At 41.0% G+C, this 15,625-nt stretch overlaps 1 protein-coding gene across 1 annotated transcript; it reads left to right on the top strand.

Moving 5' to 3' along the window:
* Nucleotides 1-2,543: 2,543 nt before the first annotated feature.
* LOC121711982 (trace amine-associated receptor 13c-like) lies at nucleotides 2,544-10,973 on the top strand. The gene is made up of 2 exons (XM_042095884.1): nucleotides 2,544-2,637; nucleotides 10,075-10,973. Exons 1-2 carry the CDS (start codon nucleotides 2,544-2,546, stop codon nucleotides 10,971-10,973), a joined length of 993 nt encoding a protein of 330 aa, XP_041951818.1.
* Nucleotides 10,974-15,625: the final 4,652 nt, after the last annotated feature.

Genomic DNA, 15,625 nt, shown 5'->3' with positions numbered 1-15,625 from the left:
GCTAACGTCACGAAGTTAAGTGCGAGTTTTCGCAGTACTGGGGGGACCAACTGAAAAATCGTTCTATTTGACTCAGTGCCCTCCCATTGAAAACGACGGAGTCTGTTCGTCCATTTCTTTTACTGTCTATGGCAGCACCGCCTCTAAAGGAAACCCCTTTTTTTCTTGCAGATATGACTTAACTGAAATGTATGGAAGCCCGTTTGCGCCACATAAAAAAAAATCTGATCTATTATATCTCATTGTGAGATAGTATCTCGTTATTGTGACATAGTATCTCGTTATTGTGAGATAGTATCTCGTTATTCTCTCGTTATTCTGAGATAGTATCTCGTTATTCTGACATATGCTATGACTAAATAGGAAATGCTTTGCCCCTTATATTTCCGTGGTCATTCAAGATGGATTCGATCATTGAAAACTATTTTCGACGTGGTTTTACAAACAATGAGATACAAACTCTTTTACATGAAGAGCATAATATTGAAATAAGCCTCCGCACTTTACAGAGAACCTTGCAAAGAAAGCACCTCTGGCGTCGGCGCAATAAAACTGATGTTGCTGAAGTTGCAGAGTTCATCCATCAGCAACTCCAGACTTCGGGTCAATTGCATGGCTATAGATGGATGCACCAGAAGTGCTGGATGGCTGGCATAATTACGGACCGAGAAACTGTCCGTCTGTTGTTAAGACTAATGGATGGTGGTGGCGTAGATTTGCGAGCAAGACACCGCTTGAGACGCCGTGTGTATGTCAGTCGTGGGCCGAATTATGTGTGGCATATAGACGGATACGATAAACTGAAGCCGTAGGGTGTCTGCATCAGTGGCTGCATAGATGGCTTCTCGCGAAAGATAATATGGCTTGAAGCATACAAAACCAACAGTGATCCACGCATTATTGCTGGGTACTACTTAGATGCTGTGACATCGGCGAGTTGTCCACTTAAGGTCAGGTTAGATCACGGAACTGAGAACAGTCACATTGCAACAATGCAAAGTTTCATGCGAGGCACCGATGATGTCATTTCAGCCGATTCTGTAATTATGGATCCAAGCACAGGCAATCAAAGAATCGAACGCTGGTGGTGTACCTTGCGTATTGAATGTATCCAGTTCTGGATGGACCATTTTGATCAGATGAAGGCAGATGGACATTTTGATGACCGCTTCACTGACAAGTCATTAATCCAGTTTTGCTTTCAGAATATCATTCAGGTTGGTTGATTTGTGCGGATCAAGGTTTTTCAGGTGGATATTTATTAATTCTAACTTGCGTTCTAACTTGAATGTTCACAAGCATTGATGAAGGCAGTAGTTTAAAATGGGGAGTCACCTGCATGCGCGCCACATCTGAGTGGCAGGCTCAGGAAGAATGCGAATTACCCCTCCATAATTGGGAGGTACTGGACTTCTGGACTGGACTGGACTGGATATCACTTTTTTTCTTTACGGGCAAATAGTCTGCAAGACATGGTCACAAGCCACAAGTCGAAATTGCGCACAAGGCGCACTATGTGCACGCTGCGCCCTCACCATTTTCTCTCCAATGCTTCTTATGCGCAACAGAATTGTTAATCTCATTGGCAATTTGACCTAGAAACATAGGCTAAACTAAAACTGAAGATAGGTTAATGAATGAAACGCTATTAGGCAAATAAAGTTGTCCAATTATCTCTTATTGGGACGCGCACATTGGTGATGAATGCATGTATGGTTTGCTCTTATAGCCAAGGCTAAAGCGCTTTTTGAAAATCACAGATAGCATTGCAGTGAACAAAGTGTACACAAAAAGTAGCAAAAGAAATATAGCCTACGTACTGTAGATGCAAAGGAGCAGTCAAATTCGTTCAGATGGTTGATGGGGTTTTTCTTTGCGTCATGAAACTTTTAGGCCTATAATAACCAGAACCTGCTGAAGAGGTTAAAAATGGTATGGCCCACAATAGGGGTGTCTGAAATAGTTTTTGTTGTTGTGAGAATGCTATGTCATTGTGAGCATGGACATTTTATTATAGAGATAGAGAGTCTTTATTGTCCCATTGGGATATTCTTTTTCACACATATCATCATTTCGTTCCATAAAAAGATAGCAGCATTTGGTATTAACATCACAGCCTCATACATATAGAATAACGTAACACACACCCATACCCCCCCCCCCTCTAGTTTCCCTCCCTCCTCAACACAGTGCAAACAAGGTGGACAGTGCAGACAAAACATAAACACAAGAATAGTGGGGGTGAAGATTGTCACAGGAGTTTGTTCAGTGCAGTGATGGCTGAGGGTAGAAAACTTTTCTTGAAGTGCGCTTTTTTCCAGTCCAGGGCTCTGTATTATCTTGGATGCTAAGTGTGAGATTTTAATGAGTTTGTTGTTGCTGGTGACATTTAGTATGGTGAAGAAACAGGGGGAGCAGTAGAGTAGAAGGGGTTGGATGATGCTTTTGTAGAGTAGCAGAAGGAGATGGGGGGCAACATACAGTGATCTTAGTGTTCGTATGGCATATAGTCTCTGTTGTGCACGTTTCTGTGTGCTGGTGACATGTTCATTGAAGTTAAGCTTATTGTCAATGGTGAGACCAAGATATTTGAAAGTGCTGACCTGTTCAACTGGTTGGCCATGGATGGTGATGTGGGTGAGTCCAGGGGGTGATTTTTATGCATGAATGACCAGTTCTTTTGTCTTGTCAATGTTGAATTGGAGGTAGTTATCAGAGCACCACCGTGCACAATCTGGGATGGACTGGTGGTGAGCTGTGATGGAACTATTATAATTTATTTACAAATAATAGTAAAATTATCTGATCCCCCCCCCCTCCCCAAAAAGAAAAGGAAAAAAAAAACTGATAGAAAAAAAAATTATTTGTCCCTTTGGGGAGTTGTCAGTATCCACAGTAATTTGAACAGCTGACCATTATGAACGAAAATACTGTAAATAAGGAGTTTTTATGTTCATTATTTTTTATTGATTTATAAGAATTAAATATCTGCTGCTCAGTAGGCCCTATACTCACAGATAGCTAATGAGGCAGCAATATCGACCCTTGGCCTGTACTGTTTCATGTTCCATGTACCTGTCCTATGCCACACATTAACTGTCCTGTGCCACCTGCCTACTGTCCCTCACCACTGGCTTACACCCCTGTGCACTGTCCTTCAACACTCATACTGTCTTATAACAATTGCTTACTCTCCCTGGCACTCACCCACTGTAACCAGTGACGCACCTACTTTGACTGTATGTACCAATTTAAAAGTGTCACAGGACAGTAGATGAGGGGTGTGGGACTGTGTGCAGAACAGTAGTGGCACGAGCCACCAGCAACAACAGTTTTTGCTCCAACTGCATCTCTCTGTGTCTATAATCACCCTGAGGGTGTTACAGTGTAAGGAACGACCATGCAAGTTACATATAGGCCTACTGTCCAGAATATCAACAATTCCACATTAATGGCTTTTATAATTAAAATACTTTCTTAAGTTTTGCCATGTTCATTTAATAGGCTACTTTAATTTAAAATACCGTTGATCACATCTGTATGTAATCATGTTTTTTTTTATTACTTAAATCTTTAGGAGGAGCTTGATGAAGTTGCTGTTGCTTGGAATGACCACCGCATAAGGGCTTCTCAGAATCCTAGGGCACCAAATGGTTGCCCCTCCATGCTGTATTCAGTTCCCCATCTGTACGGGGGTCAAAACTTTGGTCAGGCAGTTGACCAAACAAAGATTGACATGTGCTTGGAGCAATGTAGCTTTAAAGATTACCCTTGTGATGTAGATTTCTACCACATTTGTACAGATCTCATGGCAGAGCACAACCTTACAATGTCCAATGACATATTTAAAATCACTGACCTTTACCTGAATCTCTGTGAGTTTATTCGACTTGGGCTAAGGGAAGGAGTGTAATGATTTAAGTGTAGTAATACTCAGTGACGTTTCTAAATCTGGATGTGACGTTTCTAAATCTGGATGTATGTATGACACATGTAGCCTATAGCCTATCTCTCATGACAATATGTGTGAATAGTGTCTTTAACAATGGGAAAGATAAGCCAATCATAGAACTTTGTATTTCCGGTGGTCCTGGATCAAGCTTTTGTAATCTGTATTTAAGGCCAGTGAGTTCCTTTGTCACATTTACCAGTGAAGGCCCTTGTGGCCAACACCTTATTTCTCCCCTGCCACACGGCATTGTACTGAATAAAAGCCTGATTTCCTGAGTTCCAGAATTTGACCCAGTCTGAGTTTTCGTCAAGCAATATTTGCTTTCACCTTACAAATAATGTAAATTTGAGAAGAGATTAAGAATAATTAGATTTGTAATAAAATCTCACTGCATCAACTGTGAAAACATTCACAGCACCCTGTCAACTGACAGTACACAACTTGTTATAATACCACATAAAATGAATTCATGTGATTTGCACAGAACTTGTACCACTATCATGTTCAATAATAAGCCCTATTAATGGGTAAAAGCTCATTGAATCTAAAAAACTTCTCACAGCATACTGTACTGTATGTATACCGACATTAAGATAATGTAAACTAGTAACAGCACATAACACTGTATACATATTGATCACAAACAAACTCACTATCTCAACCTGCATCAGTATCAAATAGACTATTGGGGGATTGTTATGTAATAACAAACAAAACCTCACTGCAAACTGTATGACATGAAGATATTGTGAACTAGTAACAGCACACAACACAGTAAACATATTGATCACAAACTCATTATCTCAACCTGCATCAGTATCAAATAGACTATTTGGGGGATTGTTATGTAATAACAAACAAAACCTTACTGCATACTGTATGACATGAAGATATTGTGAACTAGTAACAGCACACTACACAGTAACCATATTGATCAAAAACTCACTATCTCAACCTGCATCAGTATCAAATAGACTATTAATGCATGGGGATTGTTAACAGCACAGAAATGGATATCAAGAACATATTAGTACATCACAGTGTAAAACCTCTCAGATTTTACAGAAACACAGTGCTTCAGTGTCACACTAAGCACTTTCAGATATAACCTCCGGAGTATACAGTATGAGGAGGTTTGTCAAACGGAGGTCCTACCCTTCGGATGATTCAGATATGATGCTAACCTGCGGACCTAATACTGACCTTATACGGACGTATGTGTGAACGACATACACGCACATTACAGAATCTCCGTGTGGTTGTCGACTGAGGGGTGGGGGCTTGTAGAGTTCACAAGATGCGAGATATGACGCAGAATATATGCGGCCGCTGCCTGTCACAGCTGCTTTTTGTTTACAAATGCGTAGCCTATGCATTATGTAGGCTAAAGAAGAGAAATCTATTGTGCATAGGCTAATACTTGAAGTAGGCTAGTCACGTAAGCGCGCACTTGAAATTGACCTAGCCTACAGTATTTGTATGTGTGCTTCAAATAAACACATTTATCTGTTTTCAACGTTATGTACCAGAATTAGCTATAGAACCCCAAATCTGGTTTGCGTTGGAGAGAGAGAGCATGCACAAACTTTATGGTAGGCTACCAGCCAATTCAGTAGGCTAACTCAAGACTTCAAGATCATACAACATTTTTAAGCAACAAACAAAATACTAACATTAATAACAGTGAAGTTGTTCGTTTTTTCATGGTTTATTTGTTCCAAAAGCATCCTCTCCCCATGTGTCGCATTTACGTAAGGAGCTTGGAACAAAGTTGGGTTTTCTTTGTTTTCATTTTCTCTAGGCATATATGCTCAGCAAATATCAGCGAGCTCAGCAGGTCATGAAGGCTATCAATGAACAGAAAACCGTGTTGGCTAACAATTTATTAAATACTCCTGTTATTGTCGTCAACGACGTCGCTGTAGGCTACTGCCTTTTCAGCGCCTTCTGCTTATGATGATCCAGTCTTCTGAATTCGTTTGTCCTTGCCATGCAGTTGGAGGCTAACGTATCTCTAACGTTCCCTTCAGGTGTTCTATCAAAATGTTGTACTGTATGCTCTGTAGTAGGAGAGGAATCCAAGCAATTTTCTTAAATCTCCTACAGTTGCAGGGGTCTTTTCTTTTAAGGCGAGTACCGGGGCTATTTCAGCAGGGTCCATAGTATATCCATCACCCGAGACCATACGTCCTAGAAAGCGCACCTTCCTTTTAAACACTTCACACTTGCGTGGACTCAATTTGACACCATGTTTCTGATATCGCTGTAACACTGTTCGGATGCACTGGAGGTGTCCTTCAAAACTGGAGCTGTGTACAAGGTTATCGTCCAGGTACGGCTGACACATAACATCTCTGAGGCCAATCAGACACTCTTCCATATTTCTTTGGAACTCAGCTGGAGCTGAGCTAAGCCCAAATGGGATACGGATCCAATGATATAAACCCCAATGTGTTATAAAGGCTGTCAAGGGCTGGCTTTGCTCATCTAGGGAGCCTTGATGGTAGGCCTTACCCTGGTCTAGGACCGAGAACCAAGAGCTACCACTAAGAGTGTCCAGCATGTCTTGTATTCTGGGAATTGGATGACTATCAGGGACTGATTTTCTATTTAACTCTCTATAATCACAACATAGCCTCAGACTGCCATCTTTCTTTCTGACACAAACAATACGCCTATGTCACAGTTCCGGGTTTTGAACGTTCGAATCAATGTAGCAGTGTACCGTCGCTTCCTGTTTACATCAGGTGATCAGACGCAACATGGCCGCCTCCTGTCGCCGGTGTTATTATAGTGTACCTGGCTGCTCTACCTCAAAACAACAACAACCTTACCTCAGTTTTCATGATTTCCCAAAAGACGAAACCCTCCGGAAAACATGGGTGAGGTTAATAAGAAGGGACGAGGGCCCATCGTTTAACATACTTCGCGGAAGCACTTACGTCTGCAGCTTACATTTTGATAGTGAGCTTATCCCTGTATCCAAGTGCGGCAGAAAACGCCTGAAACCTGGTGCCACACCACAGAGATTTGCTTGGAATAACTGGGGGTTAGATCGGGTGTCTCGGCAGTCCGTTTTCGACCGGCTCAGTGCACGTCTTGAGGCCGAGGGTGCGTCCACTTGCACGACACTTCATTTTGTCGTGTCGCATAGATATCGCGCTGCATCCCCACGTTCAGTCGTGTGTGGGCGTTTTGTTTAAAATGTCAGTTACCAGCTCATACTCAGTTCGTTTTAACGTATTATAAGTGTTTTTCCACAAATGGACCACAATTTTAGGCATGTACTTAAAAGTATACAACACATTAATAGCCTAAACAAACTATGCAAGCCATTTGGAAATCTTGTTTTATTTAAACTACTCAATGCAATCTCAAATCCTCACCAGAAACACCAACAGTCAATATATTCATCCAAATCCTAGTTTCGTTTGTTTTATGGACTACTAGGTGGTCGTGGAAGAGATCGTTAAAACATTATTTGTCTTGTAAGCGGAACCAAAGTTTCACAGGCAGAACAAAGGACCTACGTTGTGGTAGAACAAAGGACCTACAACCTTGTCCTTTCATTGGAGAGTCGCCTCGCGTTCAACAGAATCATTTGCATAAAGATGGGCCTCGGCCAGCTTCTTTGTCGCGCTACATTATTTCAAATGCAGCGCTGACTTCCCGGGATGCTTTGCGGGCGCGTTAAAGTCGCTTGACGTCACCCATAGGACTAGAGTGGAATGCGACACGACAAAAAGAAGTGTCGTGCAAGTGGATCGGTACCGTTAGTGTTGGCAGGTGAAGTCGAGAGGCAAGGCAAGTTGCATAATTTGGGAGCAATACAGTTGGTTTCTATTTGTCTTTGTAAATAGCATACTGTAAATAAAACCGTAATGTGGAGTTACAGACTTGTGACTTGCTTTTGTTTCAGTTGTGTATTAAGTTAAATTAGGTAGCGCGCTATATAACGGTGTACATTACATTACATTACATTACATTACATTACATTTGGCTGACGCTTTTTAACCAAAGCGACTAACAACATGGTAAACAGTAAGTTTTAGAACAATTCTCACAATTTTAGGACAGTTTAAAAAAACATTAGAGTACAGTAAGAATAAGTGCGTCGGTGAGTGCTGTTTTTAACAGTTACTTGTCAGTTTAAAACGGCTGGTGAGTGCTAGGATCAGTAAGACTTGTTGTAAGTGTTGCTATGAGAGTAGATGTTCTCTAAAGAGCTGGGTCTTCAGGAGTTTTTTGAAAGTGGAAAAGGATGTCCCTGCCCTTGTAGGAACTGGCAGTGTGTTCCACCAACGAGGAACAACAGATGAGAAAGTTTGGATTGGCTTGAGCGTACCGGTGGTAGAGCTAGACGTCGTTCGTCAGAGGAGCGCAGCGGTCTGGAGGTAGTGTAAGTCTGTATGAGGGCATTCAAGTAGGTGGGAGCAGAGCCGGAGACTACTTTGTAGGCAAGCGTTAGAGACTTGAATTTGATGCGGGCCGCCATAGGTAGCCAGTGTAGCTGGATGAGCAGCGGGGTAACAGGTGTAGGCTACATTATGCCATGTCAACTCTATAGCCTACTGTTTGGCCTATTCTGGGTTTTGGGATAATTTTGCCCTCAAAGAACAATATAGCACCTTAATAATATTAATTTAATAATTGACCATTTTTATCAGAGCTTCCCCTGTTCCAAAGAGCAGCAATCGCCACTGGCACACACACATATGCACACACACCTACACTCACACACACACAAACAAACTACATGGAGGCACACATTACATTAATAAACACACTGAAGCACACATGTACACAAAAACAACCACACACTCTGCACACACTCTGTTACAAACACAAAAAAGGAGCAAAGTAGGAAATGAACACAATTTGACAAACGTGAGCAATTTTTGTGGTCTCGGTACATCTAGTTTTGCCTTTGAGTGGTTGGCAACACTTGTTGGTAGCAATTGTTTTTGTGTGCTGATCTCAGAGCTTAGGCTGCCTACAGAGACGCGTTTTTTGACAGCCTTCTTATGGAGCAGGCAGCTAGCAGATCGTTAGGAAAGATTAGATGAATGTGATCATTTATGTTTGGGCCTTTTTTGGGCCTGCAATCGCTGATGCAACCTTTAACTAGAAGTGCACTCCGACAGCGTAGACCAGGGGTTCCCAAACTTTTCCATGACAAAGCCCCCCAAATGCCACTAGGTTCTGACCAATGATGTGTTGATGTGTTATTAACCCCATCAACAATACTACAGCAAATGTAAAATAAATGAGGCTAATATTAGTTCAGCTAAAAGCACTTCATGATGGAGCATACAGTGTGTGAAAATTGCATTTGGGGTTTTCTGCTGTATAAGAGCTATTACTCCACTATTATTCCCAGCCACTATCATGGACAATATAATGTTCAGATTACATTACATTACATTTAGCAAACACTTCTTGACCAAAGTGACTTACATATGTCAGCTATATTACAAGGGATCACATTGTCCCCGGAGCAACTTGGGGTTAAGTGCCTTGCTCAAGGTCACAACGGTGGAAGCCAGGAATTGAACTGACAACTTTCAGGCTACTGCACGCTAGCCCAGCTCCTTAACCACTACACTACCACCGCCCCAGATATGCAACAAAGTATTATAATGGTATTTTATAACAACCCTCATAGTAATGGGTATATTTTAACATTTTAAAATATATTTATTTTTCCTTCCAACTTGCTGTGGCACCCCCTCGCAGCCCACCAGGGGGCCCCAGCCCCCACATTGAAAACCACTGCCGTAGACCTCTACCAATGTCACAAAACAGAGCCTATTTGCATCAGGAAATCTAAATTTAAACTTGTCACAGGACATATAATCAACCACTTCAAAGCTTTCTACCTCAGAGGGTCTGCATCTTATGGACCTCCCACACTCCTCACAACCTGGTTTCAACACAAGAGTGATTTTGCTCTTGGGATATTGTTTTTAGTGGGATATTGTTTTTGACCTAATATTAGTAAGCCATAACACATGTAATTAGACCAATGAATATTAGCATTGTGAATGAACTGAAATGTTGCTTTAATGTCACAACTCAACATGCACAGGTGCCACTTACTTTTGTAATTCTTTATGCACCAGTCATCATATTGACTGTCTGTGGGAACTTGCTTGTGGTCATATCCATCTCTCATTTCAAGCAGCTCCACACGCCAACAAACTTCTTAATCTTTTCTCTTGCTACAGCTGACATGATGGTTGGTGTTATGGTCTTGCCCCTGCATTTCATATCAAAGAGCATATGCTTCCATGTTAGCAAAATACTTTGCTATGTTTGTTTACTGTGTACAACAAACGTTACCTTTGTGTCTATATACAATGTGTCTTTAATTTCTCTAGATCGTATGTATGCTTTAAGCAACCCATTTCAATATTCAAACAAAGTCACAGCCAAACGCATGTCCACTATCATCTACATGAAGTGGTCGATTTCATTTTGTTACAACATGACTTTTGTTTATTTTAATGGTCCTGCCACTTCTGATATGCTGTGCTTAGGAGAATGCAGTGCAACAGCAAAAAATCTTTGGTCAGTCATAGACCTTATGTTGGTATTTGTTTTGCCATGTTCTGTCATAATGGTTTCTTGTATGAAAATGTTTGCCATTGCTAGAAAACATGCAAAAAACATTAGGCACGCAAAAGGCCAGCACATCTCAAGGAATAGCAAGTATGGGCACATTGTTCCTAAAGCTTCAGAGAGGAAAGCAGCCACCACACTTGGAATTCTGGTAGTTGTATTTGTCACATGTTTGTTACCCTATTTCATATTTGTTGCAATGAGTTCTTTTATTCCAGATCAAATAATTGGTGATGTGCTTGACGGAAGTCTTACTTTATTATACCTAAACTCCACGCTAAATCCAATAATTTATGCTCTTTTCTACCCTTGGTTCCGCACATGTGTCAAAATCATCCTCATGCTCAGGATTTTCAACCCTAACTCTTCTCTAATCAATGTGCTTGAAAAATGCAGTTAACCCTCTATTGCATGGTGTTGCCATATGGCAACAATTGATTTATCTGGGGTGTGGTAGCCTGCTCTCTGGGATGTATGCACCAAGGTAACGCTGAAGTATCCAATTTGTGTCTTGAAATTATGTTTGAAATAAATGTCTTAGAACAAAAACGTTCGGTATAGACTTGTATTTTATAGTTAGGCTAGTAGTGAAAACGAGTTGATCAGTAGGCTAGTTGAGTTTGTTATCAATAAACATAACAGCTAATGTCATGTTGAGCAGGAGACTAGGCTACTGTGGCATGGAGGAGGGATAGCAATTGTTTATACCCGACTACGCCACAGGAATATTCTACCAATTTTAGGTCTAGTAGTGAACAATGTTGGGCAAGTTACTTTAAAATCGTAATGTATTATGTATTACTTATTACTGTCATTTCAAAGTAATTTGTTGCATTATTATTGTCTCTGAATTGAAAGGCATTACACTACTATTGCATTACTTTTAAGTTACTTTTACCAAAATATCTATGGATTTGGCATTCTAAATGCAGTTTATTACACTCAATGCAGCTCATTGCTCTTCCAATGGAGGGAGATGTGGTATAGCATAATGACTGAGCTAGGCTTAAGAATACTGTTGGGTTGTCGAGGTTAGCACACTATAACGTTACAGCTAATTGTCAGGACTTGTCGTTCAAGGCAAGTATAACTGTATAATTATAGGCTGATCATCTTATTGACTCCAACACAGAACCCACCCCCACCCCCCTTCACCTACCATCACAAATCAATTCCATTCTGTGGGAAACACTGCCTTCCATTATCAGACCCTTCATCTTATCCATGACAAATGCATAGTCCTGTAGAATAGAGTATTGTTAGAATACTGTTGGGTTGTGGAGGTTAGCACACTAGAATAGGGTATTGTTAGAATACTATTAGGTTGTGGAGGTTAGCACCAGGGTGCGATTTGTAGGGGGGGATGGTGAGGATTTCCCCCCCTCTGGTTTTCCTATCCCTACCTCTGCTAAATTATTTTTATCCCCGGTGGGGACAACATTTATCCCCCTCTGCCCTTCATATTGATTAATGCTACTTCATATAAGTAAAGCGCTGCAACGTGAGAACAGTCTAGTAGGCTAGCCTACATAATAATCTGACATCAGAAACGCACCGTCACCGTCAGCACTCATGCTGCTGTGCTGACACAGTGGCTGCGTGATAACTTAATTTGGCCTTGATCATGCAGGACATTTCAGAATGTCGAGTGTGTAATCCATCATAAATGGCTAGTTTCAATGGAAAAGTTAGCTGGACAAATGAAAGAATACGAGAAGGATTCAGTGAAGCATATAGACCCTTTCAACAATAAAAACAAAAACAATGCTTGAACGTTCGATTTGGGCCCCAATCTACTTCCTCTGCATTAAGATAACATATGGAATGTTAAAAAGGAAGTCTTGTGGGGCCAACTATGATGCTGTTAATGGAACTCTCTTGAAAGGGTCCATCAGAGAGGGTTAAAGCGGAGCGAGAGGCGCAAACGTTCGACAATTTCCGCGTTCGATTATTGCAAGGGGGAGGGGGGACAATCCCCCTTTATGCAGACCAGAGTAAACCCTCGCTGCACTAATGTCAATGGAGACTTGTGGAATTTTACCAATAAATTGGTCATTATGTCTTTCTGGATTTGTTGAGGGTTTTTTTGGAACATTTTGTCATAATCTGTAAGTGTTTGGGATCATTTCAAGCCTAAAAGTGTAATTTTTTAGTGTTCGGATTTGTAATAAAATAACTTAATATCAGACCATGCTGCTGCCAGTTACTGTCCAGTTGTTAGCATGCTAGCTAGCCTCTTAGCTAAGGTAACATTTTAAACGGAGAAGTGTAATTTCTTTGAAATGACAACTAGCTGAATAACATTACTGACATTAGTTAAAGTGGATAGTTTGTACTCAAGCGAATTTGGAACAGTATATTAAGTTTAAGCGAAGTCCTTCAACTACTAGTCACTTGTTAGCGCATATCTGTATTGCCATAGCTACTCCCATCCACTTGTGTGGCGTTTTAAGCTAGCGTTAGCTAGCTAGCTAGCTCGGTACACATGACTAATTAACCCTCTAGGCGCCACAGTCGACTATAGTCGACAAGATGCGGTACTGAATAAAACGGCCGATTTAGTCAAATAGGGTGTCATATTTCGTTCGACTTCCACTCCACTAGATGGCAGACATGTCATACGTCATCCCCGAGTCGAAAAAAGGGCACGCTTTAAACAAAACTTTCTAGCTACAGCGCATTGAATCAGTGCGTGAAATACCGGAGCTAGTGTGCGTGTGAGCCACTTTGTCAGAGCGATATTGTCAACGTCAGCGAGTATTTGCATTAGATTATCGTCTAATGGCATGAAAAAAGTTTACCTGAAATGAAGTGTTGGGTCTATTCGCGGACCCTGAAGGGGAATATCTGCCTTCAGAAAATGACGGTGATTCGTTTAGTGAGGCTTCAGATGCGTCCCTGCCTTGCAATGATGCAGCTGGACAAAGTGAGAGTTTACTCCATAGTTTAGCTTACACCAAGCACAAACGTTGAATCGTTTGCCCTGGTGGGAATAATGTTTCACGGGTTCGGAGTGTTCATCGGGAAGTTAGCAGGGTGATAGTGGTGTGGCGAACGAGGCTGGAGGTAGCATAATGTCCATAGCGCTAGCTTCTGTCTTATGAACCTGTGCCTCTCCACAATCGCGGCGACAGTAACGTGGTGGAGCCTTTGTCTAATGCCACTGGGTATGTTAGACGAGGTCGAAGTGCTCATAGGACAGTTAGGGGGGAACGTAGTGGCAGTGTGGGGAGTCGCAATGAGAATGACAGTAGGCCTAGTCCGAGCTGCGCAAATTCTCTCCACTCGGCGCGCGCGAGGCAGATCTGGCCATGCTGCTCGCATGGTGGAGGTGGTGACACGCTCTCTCCCTCTCCCTCTCCCTCTCCCTCTCCCACACACACACACACATTAGGTCATGCATAGTCTATCACAAGATGATGGGAATGCCGGCCCTGTATGGATAGGGATATTCATTATCATTATCTCTACAGCAAAAGGCCTGCTACATAAAAAAAAAATGTCAGCCATTTAGTAATGATTTACACTGTTGATTTGCTATCTACTTCCCTGATCATTTAGGACATACAGTACACTATGTGTTCCTTTTTGTGTGTTCATGTCCTTGTGATGTGTGTGTCTTTGTCAGCTAAGAAAAAAAACAAAAAAACATCAACAAAAACAACAAAAAGAAAAAAAATACTAACATTGTCTCTTGTCTTGTCTCGTCATCTCACTCCTGATCTGTGCCTTGCCGTGGCAAATGAGCTTTTGAACTAAACAGGTCTTGTCTACTTGTGTTTGTGTGTCATCTGAATAATATATATGTGCCCCATACATGGAATCAGAGTGCCTACTGTATGTAGTAAATGGAAAATCTCTACAGCAAAAGGCCAGTCTACCGCTACATGCATTTGGTTTGTTTCTGCCATTTATTAGTAATGATTTACACAGTTTGTTCACTACTTACTATTTACCTGAGCATTCAGTATTGTGCAATATAGCATACAGAAGGTGAGGGACATTTTGGGGGGAAAGAAGTGGTGTATTTTATCATTCAAACATGCGACTTTTCATGAAAATTCTATAATCCAAGATGGCCGCCACCATATGACGTCATAATATGCAAATTAGATATAAACATTTAATCTCTACATAAACTTTGGGTCATCCTTAATATTTCTCTAATTTACAGAAAGTCTCTATCTCTTATCACTTTTAAGATATAGCCTTTTGAAATGAAGATGTCAAAATTAATCGTTTCGGAAAAAAACCTCTGGCGACTAAAGGGTTAAATTATTTATATCATGTCCTAAATAATGATTCATTGGTATCATACATGATTATAGACAATGATATTGTGAACACAATTATGTTTATCTGTTATAATTGCTTATTAAGAGAAAGTTTATTTAGTGACGTAAGGTGACACTCCCACTTATGCAGACCAGAACTGTCCCATTTTGCTCCCATAGTAACGAATTACGTTGCTCTATCTTGCTAGTAATCAAGGATCTTTGGGTCCATAGTCATATTTTAGAACCTTCAAAATTAGAAAACTGATGCAACTGAGATGGAGGACAACTGCACGTACAGTAGAGTAGAACGTATAGGCCTAATGTCCGAAGGAACTTAAATTAAATGAGGAGATATTTGCTGAATTGTCACAAAAAGTGTTACAGAAATTGCTTGGCATCGCTTATTCAATGGCTCTCTATCGAAACACCTGTAGTTTGCGGAGGACGAACGAGAAAGCACTTGTTTGATAAATCAGCCAGTAGCCTAGGCTAGGCCTACTAGACAAATAACTTTCAGAAATAATCTGTACTGCAAAAACGAATGTTGGTGGGTATTTAAACTATCTAGCGGGTGTTTTAACAGCTGCAAGAAATAGAAGCCTTATGGTCTTTATGTTCTGGTTCGTAAATTATTTTCATAAAACTTCAAGTTGCCCTATAACTTTACTCTCCAAACTTCACTGTAGCCAATTAACTGACAGTATGATAGTAGGCTATTTATTTTCTGTAGGCTACAATAAACACATTTATTTTTTCAACTTTTGCAATATTACGC

This window comes from Alosa sapidissima, chromosome 6 (genome assembly GCF_018492685.1).
Source record: "Alosa sapidissima isolate fAloSap1 chromosome 6, fAloSap1.pri, whole genome shotgun sequence".
Lineage (NCBI taxonomy): Eukaryota > Metazoa > Chordata > Actinopteri > Clupeiformes > Clupeidae > Alosa > Alosa sapidissima.
Note: the sequence above shows the minus strand (reverse complement) of the source record. Positions and strands in the feature narration are given on the sequence as shown.

Bases quoted from the DNA above. Each gene is read 5' to 3' on its own strand.
- LOC121711982 (XM_042095884.1), top strand. From the start codon at position 2,544: ATGTTCATTGAAGTTAAGCTTATTGTCAATGGTGAGACCAAGATATTT. The intron at 2,638-10,074 runs GTGAGTCCAGGG...TTTATGCACCAG, and splicing joins GGCCATGGATGGTGATGTGG to TCATCATATTGACTGTCTGT.